We start from the raw sequence: 23,737 nt of genomic DNA, 5'->3' as shown, positions 1-23,737 counted from the left end.
AAAAAGCACTGAAAGGGAATGTTATATCTTCCAAAAATTAACCTCAGAGGGAAACATCAATATTTAAAACAGGATGAACCCATGAGAAATACCATGTTAAAAACAATTGCATCATTATATTTCTGTCACTTAAAATTTAATTTACTCTGCTTTTCAGGGCAAGTTCCAGGGCCTTGATCTGAATGAGGAGCTACATGTGGGTGGTTACCCCAACTACACATCAATCGCAAAAACAGCTGGTATTAAGACCGGTTTTGTGGGTAAGACTTCATACTGTTCACTCTCTGAGGGAAATATAAGCTGGAGTAGACTTCTTATTTGTGTAACAACTTGTTTTTTTCTGATTTTTACGAAGGCTGTATCCGTCAGCTGGTCATCCAGGGAGAGGAAGTAATCTTTAAAGAACTCGACCGCAGCTCTACCGGGGTCACAAACTGTCCCACCTGCAAAGATTATCCATGCCAGGTCAGTTTAAATCATCTAAATAATTCATCTACATTTGATTCCTCTTTATCTTGGCAACTTATTTTTCTTCATTTTGCAGAATGGAGGAAGGTGTGAGGATTCAGAGGCCAGCTTGTATAAGTGCACCTGCCCCAGAGGATTCACAGGCAGCAATTGCCAGCATCACTCATCTCTGCACTGCCACTCAGGTGAATGTGAATCACTTATACAGCCTATTAATAAATGTAAAAGGTAGCCTTGCAACCTCAGATAAGACGGATTCCTTCTGTTTGTAACATTTTGCAACTGTGACTCCCTCAGAGGCCTGCGGACCTGATGCTACTTGCATAAACCGCCCAAGCGGCCTGGGCTATGACTGTCGCTGCCATCTGGGCAAGTTTGGAGGCAAATGCATGCAAGGTATATCAAGCAATAGACTTCATCATTCATAACAACATGAATGCATACATAAACTCAAGTAATTCCCATCCATGAATCCATTGGTTCTTTCCAGGTGAGCTGGTGACGATCCCACTGTTTGATGGTGATGAGTCATACATAGCTTACCCACCCCTGACCAATGTCCATGATGACCTCCGTGTTGAGCTGGAGTTCAAACCACTGGAAAGGAATGGCCTGATGTTCTTCTGTGGCGGTAAAAAAACCAAGGTGGAGGACTTTGTGGCTGTTTCAATGGTGGAGGGACATGTGGAGTTCAGATATGAACTTGGCACAGGTAAACACAACTTAGTATAATTACAGTGTAGACAGTAGTATGAGAATATACAGCACTTTGTAAAAGTATTCATATCCTTGAGCCCTTTCACATTTTCTTATGTAACAAGCGATGCATGATTGTGAAGTGTAAGAAAAATATACTTAATTTTCCTAATGATCCTAGAATAAAAATCAAAATCAAAATATGGCATCCAGTTGCATTCAGCCCCCTTTGATTTGATACCTCTAAATAACGTGGAGAGGTTTGAAGCAGGGTTAGGTTATAGAACAAGATCCTAAGGTTTGAGCAGGGCGCTGTTCAGTTCATCATCTGAAAATGTAAAGAATATGACACAACTGCAAACTTATCAAGAACATTTGAGAGAAGGTGCTCTGACCAGATTAGATCAAAATGAAACTAACATTTTAAACTTAACTGAAATAAAAATTAAATGCAACATCCCCACATTGATACACAGCGGTGGCAGCATCATGCTGTAGGGATGCTTTTCCTTGACAGGGAAGCTGGTCGGAGTCAGTGCTCAGATGAACGGAGTTAAATACATGGAAAACCTGGAAAAAAAAATGGTAAAGATGGCAAAAGATTTAAGACTGGGGTGCAGGTTCACCTTCCAGCAGGACACAAATCCTAAACATACAACCAAAGCAATGATAAAATGGTTTGGATCAAAGCATATTCATATGTTAGAATGGGCTAGTCAAAGTCCGCACCTAAATCCAATTCAGAACCTGTGGTAAAATGAATGTGAATACTTTTAGAAGGTTCTTTACCACAGTTTAAAAAAGGCTTTATTTATTTTTTACTTATTGAATGTGTTGCAGGATGTGTGTTTTTTATATTTAGTCTGAAGAGTTTTTAACCTCTCTTGACCTCCAGGACAGGCAGTCCTTCTCAGTCCTCAGCCAGTCTCTCTGGGCCAGTGGCACAGAGTTATAGCAGAGAGAAACAAGGCGGCTGGCCACCTGAGGGTGGACCAGGGCCCAGTGCAAAGGAGAATGTCTCCAGGAAAGGCCCAGGGCCTTAATATCCACACTCCCATGTACCTCGGGGGAGTGCTAAGCATGGACATCCTGCCCAAGCCTGCAAATATTACTCAGATGTTTGATGGCTGCATAGGAGAGGTGAGGATTCTCTGAACAGAGAGAACTGAACACAATTTGCTGGGTATTTTTCTGGTTGTGGAAGCTAAGACTTGTTCCTCATCTGTAGGTTTCCATCAACAACAAGAAGGTGGACTTGTCCTACAGCTTCACAGAGAGCAAATCAATTAGCAGATGTGTGGCCAACAACCCCTGTGACCGCCGGCCCTGCCTGAACGGTGGGGAATGCATGTCCAGTGGAGAGTATGAGTACCAGTGCCTCTGCAAAGATGGATTTGAAGGTCAGTGTTTTAAAATACAACTTGTTAGATCTGTTCAGGAGTCAGTTTTCCTTGTTTTCGATGAGTGAATGAATTTTACAGCCATTGTTGTTCCTCAGCTTGCTACAAACGGTCAGAAATCTATCGCTCTGTAATCTCCAACCTTGTGTAATGTTGCCAAAGAAGACAAATCCCCCTCTAATTGGCAAAATAGGGTTGAGCAAAGTATTGAAATTGTCCTACATTTTCATATTTTTTTCAGTGAGAGGTTACGCTGCTACAAATACAGATGATTTTTTTTTTCTAAGGTCCTTATTACATCTTTCCCACGGGTGTCAATATTTGGGGAAGGGTTGATTAAACAGGTTAAAGCAAGACAAAATGAACATGACTCAACTTTTCACCCCTGATTCTCCCTTGGTCTGTGGCCCTGCAGGTGAACGTTGTGAGGTGGTGAAATTTCTGTGCCAGAGCGATACCCAGTGCCAAAATGGCGGTACTTGTGTCGAAGGCAAATGTGTTTGTACGGCTGGGCACACAGGCCTCAGCTGTGATGAAAGTAAGTATTCGCAAGAAAAGCATGTGATTGCATGTTTTGATGATGCGAGTCTGTATGCAGCACATATGTCAGCTGATCTTTAAATCTGCATTCTGTGGATGGAGGTAATAATCATCACAGCAAAAAGACCAAGGCAGAAACATGCAACCCATATGGCCTAGATTTTCCAATAGCTCTCAGGTCACTCCTAGCACTGAACAGCATGCTGGGAGGGATAACCCTAAATGGCTACACGTGTCTTTCTTCTGCTCTCTCATGGCTGTATCCTGCATACACAGGCCAGGTCTTCACCTCCCCCGAGGCCCAACGGAGTTCTGAAACCAGCGAGGCGAATGGTACAGTATCTCAATGTTCAGTCTGCCTGAAACGACCGAGACTAACAGGGCCCCGGCTTCGGTTTGAGGGGCCCAGCGTCCAGACAATGCCTGAACTCAACTGTCTATTTTCTTAACATGCGTGCGCGGAAACAGAGAAAATATGTGTCTATTTTCAACCCGCATCTGAGACTCTTATCTGCTTTTACAAGTTTGGATAGGGGAATTCTGCATCTGAAATAAAAGGTGTCAGGGAGACAGACTGTGGGCAGGAAACAGTTATTTTGCCATTTCCCTACAGGAAGGGCAGAAACATGGAATTCCCCCTGTTTTCATGTCTGTGTCTCTGAGATGCCTACTCACAACTCTCAAGCCTTGCTGCTTCCAAACTGCCTGCTCAACACACAACAAACAGAACACGTGTTTTCTTTGAAGCTCTAAAAGGTTACGGCATTCAGTCTTCTTCTTCTGGAAACGTTTGAACTCAGACTACTAACAGCTTCAAGTGTCTTATGGAGAAACACTGCCATTATTGTTTGGATGACTTAGCTGGACATGCATTTAACATGTTGCAAGTTTGAATCTTTTCCACAATCATGGTCAAAAGTTTTGAGACTGACAAACGTTGCTGCTTCAGGTGATATTTGAGCTTATTTCAGATATTTCTAGGCTATACCGATGTCTAAATGTCTTATAATCAACATGTCATATGTTGGAAAAGGCTATTATTGAGAAATACATCAAGTTATTGCAGAGATATAATCGATTCTCATTGGGATTACAGTCTAGGGAATTGGCACTCAATGGACTAATAATTTTTATGTTTTGATCCCCAAGTCACTTTCACCTTGTGACACGTTGCTCTATCATGTTCATCACCATATTGCTCCTGGATTGTTGTGTAAAGTTGAGGACCCCATACTTTATTCATAGCAGTGAGGCAAGCCCACCATGAATGATCTCAGGATGCTTTAATGTCTTATGGCAGTTTTTACCTTATTCTCACCGAACAGTACTTTTTCTAGATATCCATAGTGGTCTGAAGGGGGGCTCATAAAAGAAAATTATTTTAACTCCTTTGCAGTCCAATCCTGATACTTCCTGCACAATGTCAGTCAGTTCTTGCTAAAAGGTGGCTTCTTTGCTGCTGTTCATGACGTTATGCCTCCATCCAAAGCTCATTCACCTCCCTGTCTCTGTAGAAACACTCTTCTGCATTAAGACTTTCTAGATCTTCAAAAGTAGATCAATTTCAAGAACCAGTGCCTCTTTAAGCATCCATTCTGCTCTTGTAATCCAATCAAAATGACAGGGTGATATTTTCTGATCGCTCTTTCTATCATCCTTGACTCATTTTAAATGTTTAAGACCAATAAGATTTCTGTCAGTATCAAACCTTTTGGCCAAGAAACTCACCGAGAGGTCAAAGATGTTGCAACCAGTTAGGATTGGTGATCAAGTGCTAGTAATGTCTACATCATCATGGAGCTTTGTCTTTGTATATTAATTCTGTAAATAAGGTGAAACTCAGGACTATGATATTGTAATACAGATATGGGTTTAACAGAGACAGAGACAATAAATAACTTTGTACCTCACAGGTGAAAATTAGCTTATTAAAACTCACTAACACCCTAAATCTACCTATAGAAGTACAATGGAACATTGACAAAATGGACCAAAATATGCTTTGCTCTGTATTTGTGTGAGGTATAACATGTTATTTGTTTTCCTAAAAGTTATACAATGTTTAAGCAGCATTAACACAGACAGTTCTATGTAAAGGGACTTGTGACGGTATACGTCTCTATCTAACCCAAACTAAAACATGGTGTCCTTTTTTCTTTCACCACTAGAGGGAGCCATAACAACTATTATTATAAACTTAGCCTTAGCTTATTTTTTTTCATGTATTTCTCTAGATTCCCCCGGTATTCCCCAGTATTCAGCTCTTTTCCAAAATGATGGCTGGATTGCTCTTCCTAAATCAGTTTTCCCAAGAAGGTAAATTTATTTTATCTCTTTTTAGATGATTTTTATTTCTCAAAGATTATATATTCTGACTTTATATATATATATGTTTTGTTTTGTGCTGAAGAAGTAATTGTTTATATCCTTATTTAATCTGTTTTAGTGCCCATGACTCTCCAGAGACAATAGAAATGGAAATCAACACCAGCTCCTCTGAGGGCCTGATCCTATGGCAGGGAGTGGTAAGTTCTGCCCCTCCTCCAACTGAGCATTCCCTTCTAATCTGACCGCTCTCATAGGATAATCAGATTGCCCCCCGTCCCTTAACAATGCCCCCAAAAAACTGCACCGTTAATCCTCATAATTACCTCACCTTTAACAATGTGTTACCCTCACAGATTTTTTTTAATAATATTCGTTGACAGTTGTCCTTTAAGTATCATTCTATCATCATCACTATGTAAAATTCATACTGTTGCTGCTGATGCTGTAACATTGCTAAGCATGCTGGCTGAGATCAATGGCTGTCTTACACCACTAAATACATGCATGTGCTTCTATTAACTCGCCCTCCATTTTCCTCAGGAGACCAAAGGCGCACAAAATTTGCGAAAGGTGCATGCTAGTGAAAAGGTATCCAGTCCAACACAAAACACTTTGTATTTGCTTTGAAATCTGTTTTAGCATTACAGAGGTACAGTGCTTTGAAAAGTAGTAGCCTTTGAACTTTTTCACAATTTGTCATGTTATAACCACAAACTTTAATGTATGTTACCGTGATTTTAAGTGGTAACACAACGGAGTGCATAATTGTAGGAAGATACATGGTTTCCATTTTGTGGTGTGCATTTGTTTTCAGCTGCTATCACTCTAATACCCCTAAATAAAATCCTATGCAAATAATTTGGAGTCCAGAACAGAACTAAACTGAACATCTCAGATCAGTGTTCAATTCCTCGTCTCAAAGGAGAAAGACCACATTCGCAAACCTTCCAAGAGATGGCCATCTACCACAAGTCCCATGGTAACTTTGGAGAACTTGCAGAGATCTTATGCCCAGGTGGGGAGTTATTTCAACACAACAACTACTAGCCAGGCACTCCACAAATCTGGCCGGTGTGGCATAACAGGGACATAACATTGTTGAAAAAAAACCATATAAAATCCTGCTAGCGATTTGCCAAAAGCCATGAATGGGACACAGCTAACACCTGGAAGAAGATGCTCTGTTCAGAGGTGACTACAACTGCAGATTTTAACGCACCCAAAACTCTGTGTGGGGTTAAAACACTGCACATCACTCTGGGCACACCAACCCTACAGTAAAAAGTGGTGGTGGCAGCATCATGCAGTGGAGACACTTTTCTTCTGCTGGGACAGGGAAGCTGGTCAGACTGGTTGAAAAGATGGAGCTAAATAAAGGGCAATGCTGGAGAAAAATGCTGCAAAAGACTTTAGACTAGTGGAGAGGTCAAGCAAGACAACAACCAAAAACAGACAGAGCAACACGTACAATTTTCATCAACGTCACACATATTCAACTTTCGCAAAAAATCCCCCCAAATTGTATTCAGTTCAAAGGTCATAATGTGGCAAAATGTGGAAGGATTCATGGGGTGTGTTTACTTTTGTAAGACGTTTTACTTTGCATTTGAGGTAAAAATGTACATATATGTTATTAAAATGTGTGCATTTATGCTTGCATTTTGTACAATGTGTTGTTGCATGGAAGATTTTGTTGTCACATTGAACTTTGTTTGACATATTCCACAAATGGAATCACAGTGTGTTTATTCAGTACAGTCCTTAATCTGGAAAATTACTATAAACCACTGAGTCAGGGGCCAGAAGTTTATAGTACTAAATAACTAAACAAATCCTCCTTTTATTGACTTTACACATTTGTTTTTAGGTACCTGGAGAACATGGCAAAGGCAAGGACTTCATCAGCCTTGGCCTACAGAACGGACACCTTGTTTTCAGGTGATTCCTCACCTAATTCCTCTTGTTCTGTTGAGCTGTAGATGATGTATCAAAAATCACTTTAAGTTCACGGTTATTTTACAGGAATGATGATTATTTGTATAATGTTTAGTTACCAGTTGGGCAGTGGAGAAGCAAGAATAAGATCAACAAAGGCCATCAATGATGGAGAGTGGCATAAGATCACAGCAGCCAGGTGCGTTTCTTTTCAGTTTTAATTGATGTTCTGGGAGGAACAATTTTAGTTGCACAACATTTAATCAAAGACTGTTTTATCTGCCAAGACAAGTAGACAGAAATGCAAAGAAAACTACTGATGGCTCATTTTCTTTTACTCTTCAACCATCCAGACCCCTTGTCGTGAAATGCTGCCATCATTTTGTCATAACATTCAGTTTCTTTTGTCTTGTAGAGTTGAAAAATATGGTTATATTCAAATCGATGAAGGAGACCAACAACATGGACACTCTAAAGGCCCAAGCCTCATGGTCAACACCAAAGGCAGCATATACCTGGGTGAGCAAACCTGACAGTATTCATTCAGAGGTTGGCCAATATAGGTTCTTCAGTGCTTGATGCCAATATTTAAAATTCAAGGAATATAATTCTTTATTTTATTTGGCCACTGTGATTTGCTTTTGCCAATTTATTTTACAATAATGGTTCTAGTAGGCTGAAATAGCAACGATGTTGTTGACCAACATGGCAAATGTATTGACCTACCTCTAATTACAGCCACAAAGCAGCAGAAAAAGGTCATAGACAAGTCTAAAAACCAAACTTTAAATTATTAAGGTAACTAAAGTACAACGTTGCTAGTAGGAAGATAAATTAACATCCCCTAGCCTAATAGAAAGTGAATGCACAAAATTTCAATCATCAACATGAAACATCTAGTTGTTATTATATTTAGCCATTTGAAGTTATACCATATTGAAATTATACCATAATACATGTTTTGTTGTGCAAAAATAAAACATTAATGGTACATTTAGAGATTTTTCAACATGCTAACTTTTCTAGTAAGCTGTCTGCTAACGATACAGGTGGTCTTTTATATATTATAATATTTACTCTTGTGTTATTTTAGTTTAATTTACTAAAATTGTCATTTATATGACTTTTTTAACAGTTTGAAAATTTCATAAGAAGTTAATGTTTTTATACATAATTTCTAAGCAACTTCAGAAAAATAATTTTCTTATTTTTTTGATAACCATATACGCACATCCTCCAGCCCTTCATTTGTTACTGAAAACCCTCTAAAGGTCATTTGGAGGAGCAGTTTTTATGTTTTTAGGCACTAGTGATCTTTATTTTTCTTTTTTTTTTTCAAAAGTAAGTTGACAGAAAATAGGGGGGGGCATGTAGTAAACAGGCCGGGGCTCGAACCCGCAACAGCCTGCGCCGAGGACTAAGTCCTCCGTAGATGGGTTGCGCACTTTAACCTCTGCATCACCAACAGCGGCCCTTGGATGGCCAGTTTTAAAGTGCTGGCAGATTTGTTGTGCACTCATACTGTATGTAAAGGTTTGATGCGTCAATTGCCAGTGCAGCAGTTGTAAAATGTGCCTGTGTGGCCAAATAGCCTCCCTAGTTGTTATTTTAAACCAAGAGACAAGACAAAGAACAATTTGAATATATTTAAGGTTTGTTTGCTAATCTGGGTTCCTCAATTTGTCCTCTCTCATATGGCTTCAGTCCTTTCCAAAAGAGTAAACTGTTTTTTTCTTAAACCAGGAAAACGTTTGTTCAGAAACCTGGTGATGTAGCGTGTTTAAGGTACATTAAATGATTTTAACACTGTAAATTAGTCAGTCTTTAATCTATCAAACATCAGTCAGTCTCAGACTTTTTACAGCCAATTTAAAAAACATCTATTTTTGTTTAAACCACCTTATTTTGACTGAGAGAAACCTCATTAATACCATTACTGTATGTCAGCAAGCTATCACTATTGAAGTCATTTCTGTGTCGGTTTTTACATAACTTTTTCAAAATATCATTAAATGTCAGCATTGACACTAAAGGTTTCATACTATCACCTAATAATCAATACTGAAAGTTACAACTAATTCGGATTTATTTTAAAGTTTATCTTTCTGATTTAGAAAGATAAAATTATAATCTGCAATTAAACTTTTTCTGTCCTATTTTGAGACACCTTAAAAGCTACTGTCTACTCATGAACAGCTTGACTATAACAACCTGATTATTAAAAAAATGCTCTTAATTTGAAGATCCAGCGATTCTACCCTCATGAATATGAGTTTGTTTTAATTAAACGTATGGTTCACTTAGGGCATTTTAAAGGGATCTGGAGAAAAGCAATTCTTTTGTATAGGGCTGCAACTAATGATTATTTTGCTAATCGATTAATCTGTCCACTATTTTTTTGATTAATCGATTAATAATATGATCGCAAAAGGTGCTTAATGGGAGATTTTCTTTACAGAATTTGAACCAGGTGAAGCTAAAGCTAGACCAATTGAGGAGTTCTGGATAGAGCAAGAAGGTTTTTCATCTTAAATGCACAATGTGAATATTTTTGTACGATTTTGACCAAATTATTGCTCTGAGTGGGTTGCTCTTACAGCAAATGACATGTTTTAGAGTCTGTATACTCCAGTTAATGATTATTTGATTAATAAATTAGTTGTTGAATATTTTAACAATCAATTAATCCGATTAATTGTTTCAACCCAACTCTTGTAGGTAGCAGGTCAAATATGAGGTGTTGATATGCTCTACTAAGGTTCAAATTTGTGTTTGTTGTGTCGTGCAGGTGGAGCCCCACGGATGACTGCTATGACAGGAGGAAAGTTTTCGTCAGGAATAACAGGCTGCATTCGGAACCTGATGCTGACGAACGCTCAGTCAGGACAGCAGCCAGCCCAGGCGATTGATTTGCAGGTTCACAGTGCCAACAGCAACAACGTTCAACCCTGCTCTTCATAGACATACATGCACAAAGACACACAGTCACACAAGCACGTACACCCAGAGAGACTATGAAGTGATTTAACACACAGCAGACCCCCCCAGAGAGACTTCACACTCATAGAGTGTGAAACAAGCTTGGTGCTTTATTGCTACCAAAAAAACAAAATAAAAGAAAACAAACCATGACTCAACCGATGCTTTTATCTGTGTGCAGCAAAACCAAAATCAACGCAACATTTAAAACAATATTAAAAGTCTTCTCTGTCTCAGTGTTGTATTCTGAATGAAGGACTGATAAAGGTTTTCATTCTTCCAGCAGTACTTTTAGCCAGGAGAAGATTAACAGTAAAGCTTAGTAGCCCTTCTAAGATGGGTCAGATCCTATGGAGTTGGAGATATTTTGACAGCACTGAATTTTTTTAATTTATATACATTTGAATATATATAATATTTGTGAGGGAAAACATGCAAACTAACATTACAACTGCTCTTTACCTTTCCTAGAATTTGTTCTAGGTTCTTATACTGTGTGTTAGGGGCTTTTTGTTGGCCTAACTCTACTGTTACTTGAAACTATCTAGGCCTTTTTTTTCCCCTTCACTTTTGTAGGGAAAGCTTTATCTGCGAGCATGCTTGGCAAACTCATGGGAGATGAGCACACATGGTCACAGTCACACGCTACTCCAGTACACAACTAGGTATGCCAAATACAAACAGATAACCCCAATTATTACAAGTATGACTGTTTATTTCACAACACGTTTTTATGTCTTCCTTTTGTGTATTTGTTTTTTTTTATGAAAAGAAATAAAACTTGGTGCTAATTTTCAGACATGAAGATGCAACATGTGCCTCTGTCACATGTAGAGATCTTTTTCTAGTAATTTGGCTTTATTTGTAGTTTAACAACAATTAAAAGCAGTAGTTTTTTGTTGATATGCATGGACTTTGACATTGATCTAAGATATGGCATGGTGTGTTGCTTCCACTTGCCTTTTATGATTGAGTAGATCTCAAAAAGGAGTTAAAAACTAAAAAAAAGGTGTCATTTTTTTATGCGTGTTTGTTGAATATATTATTTTATGTGGTAAACTATCTGCCAGTCAGGTAGATAACTATGTCCGATGGGAAAAGAAAATATGTTGTTCAAGTATGTTTTAACTCTATCCATTTCTCACAGATCACTCCAGTTTAAGCCAGGTGTTTGTTTGTGTCCGTTTCCATTTCCTCAGCAGGGCCAACCCAGTACTGGCCAACCCTCAGGGTTTTACCCTAAAGTCAGGTCTGGTAGTTTTAGATTCAACATGGAAAGCTAAACACCTCTGAAGGCTCTGTGGGTTGTTTAACCCTGCAGATGTAGATTCATCTACAGCAGCTCACAGCTAGGTTCATGTTTGGTCAGAAGAAACCTCCTGCAGGGTGCTGTGATCTGTAGTGTAGCTCTGATAAGCATGCTTACTCTTTTTTTTTTTCCAACCACATGGCAAATCACAGTGACAAGTATTTTGGGGTTGATAAATCTTTTTTTCTCTTACTGTTTGTTAGCTGAATATATGTGTTTTTGATCATCCTAAAATGAGCATCTTTCCACTTCATTTTATTTATTTCATGCATTTTGTTTTGCTTTCATGTTTTTTTCACAGCTCTTGTTGATTGATTAACTTTCTACTACCTGGGGTTACTATGTATGGTCTCCCACACACCGTGTCCTTCCCCCACTTAGTAAATTCTCAAATTGCCTGCACAATGTATCTGTACTTGACTTGCGCTTCCCTGGTCCAGTGAATAAAAGCTGGTCTTATTCTTTAGAAAATAAATCATAGACTTCAAATGCATTAATGGATGAGATTGATGTTATCATGAAAGAGAGGTGTAAGAAGAGCAGGAGGTCCAGCTGTGGTTGTAGGCAGCCTTTTAGGTATTTGACCTTAAACTGGATTGTCACATATGTCAATCAATACGAACTTGTCAAAAAACAGTTGCAGTTTTTTTTTTTTTTGTTTGTTAGAAGGTCCACTTTAATTAATAACTGAAATTTTTATGTTGGTTTATGAAAAAAGGGTATTTTGTTTACCTCAGAACAAAACCAAATTCGCTAACAAACCTAATGTAAGTACTGGAATACAGTTTGCATGTCATTTAGATCGGACTGTTTTAATACCCATGTTGGAAAAATTCTCCCATTCACTGTGTTTCCTAAATAAAACAGAATTCATGTGCTATTTGTAATCTTGTGAGATTTCCTTTTTTTACACTGCATTTCTGTGTTTTGTTTTAGTTCCTTTAAGAGTGTTTCATTTTTAATGACTTGTATCAATTTAAACAAGTAATCCTCAAATCCTATGGTTAAAATCCAGGTAATCCATGCATTTGATCTCTGAGAAATCCCATTTTACACTGCTTGTTCTGAATGTAAGACAGAAAACAAAGACAACAAAAGTATTTAGGATTTTAATTCAACCCATTTATATTTTTCTCAATCTTCTTCAGTGCTTCTTGCAACCCCTTTTCAGTAGTCCCTCCATCTAGGCTGTATTTCTGACCACAGTCTTACACTCATCCATCTCATTGTTACACTCATCCATCTTTTTTTTAACCTATTTTCATCCAAATCATTCTCCTTATGCACAACCTTTGCGTTCAACTCATCCTCCTAATCTCTATTTTTGATACTTTTTCATCCCATCTATTCCTTTCTAATATTCCTTTTTTATCACAACCCTTTTCCAAATTCTTTTGAGTGATTATTTAATCTCACTCATCCTTTCTAAATTCGTGTATAACTATTTTTTTCTCATTCATCCTCATCACTGTGAAATCCTTCACTCTAGAAGACCCATCAGCACAGTTACCCCTCTCTACATTGGCTATGTGAAATCTGAACATGGATCTTTTCACTGTCTATCACAGCTACCATAAAGGTCCGAGTGCAAACAGTACCTTGCTCACCTGAGGCTGCTTTTGCAAGGGAAAATCATGAGGAGGGAAAAAGACAATTTCCAAAATCTCAACATACTGTTATTTTATCTTCTGATATCCTGCTTTTAATGTTTTGCTCTAAAAATAAATCTCTGCCAACCCCTCTTTGGTAATATTTAAAGTCAGGAGTTGCTCACAAACTGTGTTAACTAGAATTTGTAAAGAAATTAAAGTACTAATCTATCTTTGTTAACTTTTCTAATCATTTTGATCCAGAATTTAAATTGAAATACAAATCTAATGGATTTAGGTATTACTGACATAAAAGTAATACCTAAAAGACATTTTTGCCTCTATGTAATTGTATCAGTGTTATGACTTAAGGACATTGTGTGTGTGTGTGTGTGTGTGTGTGTGTGTGTGTGTGTGTGTGTGTGTGTTGTTTTCAATATTAATAGGCTTATTTGTTTTTTGTTCTCTGTTCATTCAGTTCCTGTTTTCACTTGTTTCTGTGCTACAGTGTCACCAGTTTCCATCAGGTCATTATCAGCATACACTACATATCTGAGTTTTGTTTGTTTGTCAGATGTTTGTGTTTACAATACATGGTTTTCAAAAATGTTTACAAAGGTCAATAAAGTGTCCAGCATTTGTATTGAACCCTTTTCATCTGATACTCCAAATAAAATCCAGTGCAATCCACCCTAGATATAGAGACTGACACATGCCTTCTGCAAGTAAGATATTGACTGCTAATAACTAACTAGCGTAACCACACTAAAAAAATAAGGAATCAATAAAAGAAGTGTTTTTCTGATCCATTTAGGGACTGAAGAATTTTACATAATATATACATAAACATTCTGATTCTCAAATGTACTCCATATTTCTGTTTCTCTTCCACATCGAGCCTACAAATTACACCATCCAATGAGCAAATTTACATCGTTTCTATTTATTTTATAAGTATTACAATCAGTCCTCCTTTATTTTTTGCATGTCCTACAGTCCAGTCTCACAACAAAGTGGAATGTCGAAGATACTTGCGTTTAAATGTCAAAACATTGTTGTGTCAGAGAAATAGAGGTGGTAACATTTCACTGTGCCTGTTTTGTAAAAGGCAATACAATGTGATACCAAACAGTAACTATGTATACAATCAAGCCCAGCAATTAGTTCTAAGCAAGTATTTATTTATTTTTAACCTGATTTAGTCATGATTCTGTTAAAGTGAAAGGTTGCAAGGTCCATGGCGTCAATCCTTGGTTTTGTTGCTTCCTCCTGTCCTACTTCTTTTTGAAATAAGCATCCCGGGTCTCCACACATACGCCTAATTTAGAACAACCAATTGACCCTGGATTGGAGGAGAAGCAAAGGCACACAGGCAACGGGGAGAACACGGAGCCTCCTTTCAGGAGAGCTAAAACTCCAGAACCAGACCCAGATCCTCTGCTGTGGCTCAACAGTGTCAACAAACTCATAATATATTCAAGTATGCTTTAGAGAATTGCATTTTTGCCATCTGCTTTCAATTATTTACTAGTATTCAATTTACAATTAAAATTATAAAAGACAAAAAGTCTCATTATCATTACTGATTCTGTCAGATTTAAAAAAAAATGTATTTCTGCTTTAGAGAGGGAGTCTTGTAAACTTAAAGCTGCTAGTAAATGCAACAATTTCCTATTAAAGTACTGACAGTTCATTTGTCCTGGCTGTGAGACAGCCTGGATGAGAAGGTCAGGATCAGGGTGTTTCCTCATACCAACACTAATAAATCTGAACAACCTTGAGAAAGAAATACAACAACCTGGTGAACACAAAGACTCAAAATGTTACTGGGATCAAGGCACAGCAGGAAGGATGTGAAGGTTCGGGAATTAAAACCCTTATTCGAAATCAGGAAGAACTGGACATTTTTCAGTAAATTATCATGATCAGACATTTTTATTGTCACTGAGCTACAGTTTTCTCAACACAGAATTAAATGTTTCCATGATCTTTAAAGACATAATTGCAGATCAATTAAAACTTTGCTGAGCTTGAGTTTTGTACTTGATCTGTTGTATAAAAGCAACCAGACTAAGCAATAGCTTTCTTCCACTGGCAACAAAAGACAACTCAACTCCCAGCAAAATGCATCTTGTGACCTGCTTAGAATTCTGCCAGGTTACGGTTTCATGGAAAAACGAAGGATTTACTTACAAAACCAGATTCTTTGAGTACTTCCTGCACTACCAGGATCCAAGACAAAGGCCATCTGGCTCCCACCTAACCTGGAGAGAAAGGAAGACAAACAATAACACCAAACACAGCTGCAGAGCCAGGAGTGAGTTATAGGACTGGTCAGTCTGACACCATCACCCTCTTCCAGGGTGACACACAAGCTAAGCTTTTAATAATGTTCTCATATTGCACCAAACTGCAGTTTAAATTGTTATCACTTTTCCTGAATCTTATTAGCCCATGCAGACGGACTGGCATTTAAAGGTATATCTTCAACTGACCAAATAAGATCAGGAGGAGTTTTATTGTACTGATTTTTCTGAACAATTAAGTAACATCATGAAAGTTAAATATATTAGGTAGATTAAGTTGACTGAAGCAGCAATTCCAGTTAAGCAAATGTTCAACAAATGTAGGCAAACAAATCAGGCTCAGAAGCTTTGTAAAAAACAGCTACCTGGCATGTTTTTGCAAAATGATCTGCAAGCTTTTGAACGATATTAAAGTCATAAGCTGTCAATCACCATATGAACACGATTGCACCCTTCGCAGATGTTATAGATTTAAAAAACACAATATACAAACAAACAGAACAATTAATAATTCTTCTGCCATGGTCCCACAGCTAAAAGCAAATGTTTCTTTACCTTGTAAAATGATGCCATCAATGTGTCAGCAAAACCCAGCTCAGTGACAGGTAAGTGTTTTCCACCTGGGCCAAGGGTTATCAGCATGAAAGGATTTGTGCCAGCTCATGCAACACCTTATGCACTAAAGGCAGCACCTGAAAAACATATATCTTGTCTGCTTCTGTGTGACACTTAAATTATTGAAAAACGAAAAGTAGATGATATCCTAGAATGTGCACGTTCAAACACCAAACTAATACATGTCAAAAAACATTGCTCCAAGGCTTGACCTATAATCCCTTTAGCTTCATTAACCGTCGAGCCTTGGTTTTGCAGGGGTTGGGTGTTTTTTTTTCTTTAATGCTCCAGTTGATTTTTATCTCTCTTACCAGTTGAACATCATGCATCAACTAAAATGAGACTGTGCCCTAAATCAAAAAAGGTAAATGGGCTGAATTTATAAACGTGTTAGTAATCATACTGACCACTGACAACATTCAATGTTTGAATAAATGAAATAAAGATATATTGTTATCACCTTGTATTACTTAGTAGTTAGCACCACAACACTTAACAAATTCCAGTGTTTTTTTTTTTTAACCATGTCCTGTCCAGCAGAATAGCGCTCAGAATTGTTGTCTGAGTGCCAGGAAAAAGCACAACAGATTTACTTTCACAAGTGGAGCATTACAGCTAACCCTTTAATGTTCTTCTTGATATTTATAAAAGAAACTTTATTAGAAACTACTTTGGGATTATTTCAGTTGTTACGGACACGGAGACAGAATCAAAATAGGAAAAAATAAAAAGCACAAAAGAGAGAAAGGTAAAAGGTAGAGAAGGAGAAAAGAATGGAGGAGAGAAAGAAGGATGAAGAGACTACAAAATAACACCCTGATTGCTTCTACACCTGAAACATACATAACAGATTTTTACTGAAAAGTGCATGGTACATATGAATTCAAGATGTAATTAAAGGTAAATGCGGTCAATATAGAACATTTGTGTATCTGTTAACACCTGAATCTAAACACCTGTGGGTCTGAGTGTGAGTGTGTATACAGGGTTTCTCCATAAAAATCTGTGATAGTGAGTGTGTGGAGCCACAGACCTGCCCCCCTCAACCTGGGACAGATACGGAGGAGATCCGAGCCATAGACATTCAAAGGCCCCCCAGAGCACAGGAACCTCAGGAGAACCATCACCGGAACTAGCGCAACCCCCCCAGAGAAGAGCAGGGCGAGTCCCTGGAGAACCACCCAGCAGCCACAGTGCAGAAGCCCCAGGGAACTGCAGCGACGAGCCCACAGGCCCCGCTGGCAGCAGTCTACGCCCGAGCAGATCCAGCCATGGACCCAGAGACCCGAGACCCCGGGACATATCACTCCCCAAGCAGAGGCCCGACAAAGCCCAGGCGTCTAGGCCCCTGGCAAGCAGATGCTTTTCTAGTACATAGATCAAACTGGAACTTGGGGTTAAGCCTTGCCCAAGGGCACAACGACATTTGGCAGGAGGAAACTGAGGAAGCAAACCCACAACGTTTGGACTGCATGACTACCATTACAAAACATGCACCGAAAACCATACAGATAGGTCTGACGAGGACATAACTTTGAGATATGACGCTGCAATGGTCAACCCAACACCCACCAGCCACCACAGCACCAGCAATATCCGTGAAAAATATGTCTAAGCTTGATTATATGCATGCATTTAGCAGTCCTAGATTTATACTAAACTAGTAATGAAAATATATTTTAATACAGAATGTGTTTTGCTTGGCCTTCCTAAATATCTGTTAAATTAGAACAGTAAAGAGCAGTAAATGCATGTTGGAGAAAATTTTATTCCTTCAACTTATTTGTTTGTCCTGGCAGTCTGGCAGCTCTTAATACATACCTAGTAGAGTTGGGAAGAAGGTCTCGGGTTCAAATAATTATGCTTTCAAGAATTCATGGTGATGGTCATTTATTTATTGAGATGCATTTCGAGATCCAACATGCATAAACGGAGACTCCAGCACAAATATGAGCAGAAGTTAACATGTCAACTGTCAAATTAAAAAGATTTACTGTTGAATTTTAATTAGAACTTTTCTCGGTTCTTTATATGCTAAATAATTTGACTTTTTTTAATTTAAAATGTTTATACATTTTAAATCTGGCATTCTAAAACAATTGGAGCAAATTCAAAAGTAGGCTAATTCCTAAAAGTATTAAGTTCAAATTAATCGGACCAATTTCCCAGACTAACTGCTGAAAAACATTCCTATAGCATGATGCTGCCACCACCATGTTTCACTGTGGAGATGGTGTTCTTGGGGTGATGGAATATGTTGGGTCTGCGCTAGACATAGCGTTTTCCTTGATGGCCAAAACATTCACCTTTAGTCTCATCTGACCAGAAATCCTTCCTCCATTCATTTGGAGACTCATCCACAACCTTTTGGGAAACTCACAACATGCCTTCTTATTTTTAACACTAAGAATGGCTTTTATCTGGTCACTCTTCCAAAGCCCAGTTCTATGGAGTGTACAGCTTATTGTGGTCCTATGGACATATACTGCAGTCTCTAATGTGGAACTGTGCAGCTCCTCCAGGATCAATGCCTTCCTTGACTGGTCTCTGAGTTCTGGTGCACGTCCCTCACTTGCCATGGTTTGTTATGGTACCATGTGACTTCCATATGAAAGATAATGGATTTGATGGTGTACCAGGGGAACATCAAAGATTTGAATATATTTTGTAACCCCACCCTGACTTGTGCTTCTCAACAACTTTGCCCCTGGGCCCTGACTTGTTTGGAGAACCACTCAAAAATAGTCTTTTTGTCCTTTTTTCTGTGGTTGATACATAGATTTTGCATGTTCATCTCTGGCACACAGAACCATCTTCTTCTTGAACAGTATAATAGCTGCACGTTTCCATGTTTATACTTACATATAATTGTTTAAATAAATAAATTGAAATCTTTGGGCATCTGGACAGTGTACCCAGGGACAAACAAGACTCGTGGAGGTCCACCAGGTTCTTTCTGACATCTCTCCAGATGTCTTTTGATTTTCCCATGATGTCACTCAAAGATGCAGCATGTTTTAAATGTAGCGTTATTTAACTCAGATGTGAATTAATCAGAAGCTTACAAAGCCATATATCATCATCTACTTGTTCAGAAATTATCTAAAGACATGGCAAACATCTGGAATAAAAGAAAGTAATTAAAAAAATAAAATCTCTGGAAAAGGGATCTCTGGCGTTTAAAAAAATAATGTTGATAATGTTGAATCCGATTTAATGTCAGACAGTAAAAACACGGTGTGTTTTTATACTGCCTGTATGTCTGTCCAACCATATTTTGTAACTCTTCTTCTTCTTGTATTATTTTTCGCGGTTGGCAAATAACTTTATGGTGTGCATTACCGCCACCGTGTGGTTCTTCATGGTTTTAAATCTTATTCACTATTACAACAATCAAATTCTATTTATTAATTTAGTTTTTTTGAAAAATCTAATTATAATTTGAATATGTTTGCAACCTAAACGTCTTTGCAAAGTCAGTCAGTCAGTCATTTTCTACCGCTTATTCCATAGTGGGTCACGGGGAAGCTGGTGCCTATCTCCAGCAGTCTATGGGCGAGAGGCGGGGTACACCCTGGACAGGTCGCCAGTCCATCGCAGGGCAACACACAAACAACCATGCACACACTCATTCATACACCTAAGGGTAATTTAGAGTGACCAATTAACCTAACAGGCATGTCTTTGGACTGTGGGAGGAAGCCGGAGTACCCGGTGAGAACCCACGCATGCACAGTTAGAACATGCAAACTCCATGCAGAAAGACCTCAGGCCGGGAATCAAACCCAGGACCTTCTTGCTGCAAGGCAACAGTGCTACCAACTGCACCACCGTGCAAAGTATCTATCAAAATAAAATTTTCTTTATTACCTTCAAATTCTCTCCTCAAAATTGTTCTTTCTTGTTCATATTTCTGACACTTCAATATTACATGTTCTATTGTTTCCTCCTCTCCACAATGATCACATTTTCCTGTATTATGTTTCTTTATTTTAAACAATGTAGAATTCAGTCCTGCATATCCAAATCTTAATCTTGTAATTAACCTTTCCTCTTTTCTGCTCCTTCTTCCAGTTCTTACTTCTCCACTTGTTGATTCTATAAAACCATCTTCCTTTTCTTTCTTCATCCCACCTTTTTTGCCACTCTTTCCTGATTTTCTGTTTAATTATATTTCTTGCCTCTGACCTACTAATATTAATTATAAAGCTAATGTTGTTTTGTGTTGCCTTCATTGTCATCCTGTCTGCCATCTCATTCCCTCCAACTCCTACATGTGCTGGTACCCATAAAAACACTAATATTAATCCCATTCTTTGTATTCTAAATAAAGTATGTTTTATTTCCAACAAAATGTCTGGTCTACCCTTTGAATGATTATGTTTTAAACTTAATAATGCTGAACTTGAGTCTGAACAAATTATTGTTTTAATGGTTTTATATCCTCCACCCACTGCACTGCTAACAATATGGCTAATAATTCTCCTGAATATACTGATGAACCATTTGTAAATCTTTTTCCTACTTTTATTTTAAATTCTGGTATTACAAATGCTACTCCTTTTTTTCATCTGTTTTTGATGCGTCTGTGTAAATCTGGACATAATGATAGTAATTTTTTATATATTCTTGTATTACACTTGACTCTAAAGTACATTTTGTATCCTTTTTCTTTTCCATCATTGCCATATCCACCACTGCCTCTGGCTATAACCACGGTGGCACCACTGGCAAAGGCAACATTGAACTTATTTCTTATGATATATTTGAATTTATTCTGCTATATTATTGATAATCCAACCAAAACTCTTAATTATTTTTTTTTTCTTTTTCCCAGCATGGTTTTAAAATATCACGTGTAGGATAATCTGGATTATTGCTTTGTAAATTTATCCAGTAATTTATTGCTAACTGTTTCCTTCGTAGATCTAATGGCATCTCTCCCATCTCTACCTGGAGTGCTGCTATTGGACTGGTTCTGATTGGTCCTGTATAAATTCTTAAAGCTTGATGTTGTATATTGTCTAATTTTATAAGATGAGTGTTTGCTGCTGATCCATAAATTATACTTCCATAATCAATATTTGATCTAATTAATCCTGTATAAATTCTTTTTAATGATATTCGATCTGCTCCCCAATCAATACCAGCCATACATCTCATAATATTTAATATTTCTTTGCATTTATCTATGATTTTTTTCTATATGTACTTTCCATATAATTTTTTCATCAAACCATATACCTAAAAATGTTATATTTTTTACTTGTTCTAAAACTTGATTGTATAATTTTAGTTTTATATTTTCTCTTTTCCTTTTTTGTGTGAACACCATTACTTTTGTTTTTTCTACTAAGAATTTAAATCCCCATTGATTTGCCCATTGTTCTATTCTAATAATTTCATCCTATATTTTCTTTTCAATAAGTTTGATATTACGACCCCTTTTCCATATAGCTCCATCATCTGCAAATAGTGAGCAACCGACGTCCTTACCAATATTTTTAAATACATCATTTATCATTATAGAAAACAATAACGGACTTATAATACTTCCCTGAGGAGTACCATTATCTATTATATATTTACCAGACAATTCTTGACCAATTCTTACTTGTATTGTTCTATTTGATAAAAAATATTTAATCCAGTTAAACATTTTTCCAGTAATACCCATTTTATTTTATTTAATTAATAATCCTTCAACCCACATCATGTCATAAGCTTTTTCTACATCAAAAAATACAGCTACTACATTTTCTTTGTTTATTTGTGCTCTCCTTATTTCATATTCTAAACATAATGCAGAGTAATTTGTGCTTCTCCCTTTTCGAAACCCATTTTGATTTCTAGATATATATCCATTAATATTTAAATAATATGTTAATTTATTATTAATCATTTTTTCCATTATTTTACAAATATTTGATGTTGATGCGATTGGTCTATAATTTTCTGGTTTTGTGTTATCTTTTCCTGGTTTAGCTATTAGAATAATTATTGCTTCCTTCCAGCTCTGTGGCAGCTCTCCCTCCTCCCAGACTTTATTGTATAATTCTAATATTTTTTCTTTTGCTTTTCATTGAGATGTTCTATCATTGTAGAGTAAATTTGATCTTTTCCAGGTGATGTATTTTTTGTTTTCCTGGTAACAAAGTTCAACTCTCCTTTTATAAATGGTTCATTTATTAATTTATTCGTATCTACATTATTTTGCATTAAGTCTTTATATTTCATCTTTGTGATTTCACTACCTTTCTTTCTCTCATCACTAATATTATTTGAACTATGAATTTTACTAAATGTTTTAGCTAATATTTCAGCTTTTTCTTTATCTTCCGTTATAATTGTATTATCTATTTTTAATATAGGATATCCATATTCTTTTCTAATACCATTCATTCTTTTAATTGTTTTCCAAATTTGGTAAATTTTTGTTTCTTTCCCTACGGTATTACAAAGGTTTCTCCAATATTCTCTTTTTGCATTCTTAATGATCTTTCTCACCTTTGCCTGCTTTCTGTTGTACTCAATTAGATTCTGATGAACTGGGTTACTTTTTAACGTTTTAAATGCTGTATTTCTTAATTTTATTACTTCCTTACATTCTTTTATCCACCATGGCACAATTTTTTTATCGTTCTGTCTTCCTCCTTTTTTTACTGACTCTTCTACAGGTTGTATGATTGTTTTACAGATATTTATATTAAACTATTTATATCAATTGACTCATCTATTTCTTCCAATTTCTTTTGACTTAAATATTTACATTTTTCCCAATCAGCCTTGTTAAAATTCCGTCTTTTATATAATCCTGTATTCCTGTTATTTATTAATGTTCCTGTTATGATTTTAATGGGGTAATGATCACTGCCTACTGTTGTATCTTTGTCAATATCCCACTCACAGTTGTTAGCTAAAGAATTTGATACTATTGGTAAATTAATCACAGACTCTGTACCTGTTTGTACATTAATTCTTGTTCCTCTTCCATCATTTATACATGCCATATTTTTTATTTCTATTATTTCTGCAATAATTTGTCCATTTTTATCATTACATTTTCACCATAATGTGCTGTTAGCATTAAAATCTCCACACCAGATTACTTTTCCTTCCAAATACACCATTCATTCATCCATCAACTCGAATGATTATGTTTTACATGGATTATAACATTTATTATCTTACTTTTTTTTTACTGTAAATTTCAACTACTATGTATTCTAACTCTTTAACTTTTCCTAATATCTGATATTGTATTCCTTCTTTTATAAATATTCCACATCCTCCTCCACTTCCTCCTCGTCTATCCCTTCTGATACTATTATACCCTTTAAACACAAAATCTAGTTTTGGCTTTAACCACGTCTCCTGTATACATATAATTTCTGGTTTTTCTTCAATTCCATCTATATACCCTTTAAATTCCTGTCCATTAGCTATTAAGCTTCTTGCATTCCACTGTAATATTATCATATATTTCTATCTGCTGGGGTTCCTCCTTGCATCCCATCTGTTTTCAACTTTTTATTAATATATTCCCAAGATCCTTCTTTAAACTCCAAGAAC

The 23,737-nt window shown here is 37.0% G+C and overlaps 1 protein-coding gene across 13 annotated transcripts in view; it reads left to right on the top strand.

Annotated features, from left to right (window-relative positions):
• hspg2 (heparan sulfate proteoglycan 2) overlaps positions 1–12,542 on the top strand; it is a 161,121-nt gene extending 148,579 nt beyond the window's left edge. For 10 of the 13 annotated variants that reach the window (XM_047379871.1, XM_047379735.1, XM_047379941.1 and 7 more), the window contains 16 exons: positions 158–260; positions 356–465; positions 545–653; positions 766–864; positions 959–1,180; positions 2,060–2,304; positions 2,393–2,564; positions 2,980–3,102; positions 3,381–3,437; positions 5,339–5,420; positions 5,551–5,629; positions 5,973–6,020; positions 7,300–7,370; positions 7,483–7,566; positions 7,783–7,886; positions 10,156–12,542. In XM_047379871.1, the coding sequence (XP_047235827.1) occupies positions 158–260; positions 356–465; positions 545–653; positions 766–864; positions 959–1,180; positions 2,060–2,304; positions 2,393–2,564; positions 2,980–3,102; positions 3,381–3,437; positions 5,339–5,420; positions 5,551–5,629; positions 5,973–6,020; positions 7,300–7,370; positions 7,483–7,566; positions 7,783–7,886; positions 10,156–10,328 (1,881 nt within the window). In that variant the 3' untranslated portion in view covers positions 10,329–12,542. The remainder of the gene's footprint in view (positions 1–157; positions 261–355; positions 466–544; positions 654–765; positions 865–958; positions 1,181–2,059; positions 2,305–2,392; positions 2,565–2,979; positions 3,103–3,380; positions 3,438–5,338; positions 5,421–5,550; positions 5,630–5,972; positions 6,021–7,299; positions 7,371–7,482; positions 7,567–7,782; positions 7,887–10,155) is intronic. The other 3 variants (XM_047380018.1, XM_047380554.1, XM_047380093.1) reach the window with 2 other exon arrangements.
• Positions 12,543–23,737: the final 11,195 nt, after the last annotated feature.

This window comes from Girardinichthys multiradiatus, chromosome 1 (assembly GCF_021462225.1).
Source record: "Girardinichthys multiradiatus isolate DD_20200921_A chromosome 1, DD_fGirMul_XY1, whole genome shotgun sequence".
In the NCBI taxonomy this organism is placed as follows: Eukaryota; Metazoa; Chordata; class Actinopteri; order Cyprinodontiformes; family Goodeidae; genus Girardinichthys; species Girardinichthys multiradiatus.
The sequence above is the reverse complement of the archived record's forward strand: the minus strand, read 5'-3'. Positions and strand labels throughout refer to the sequence as shown.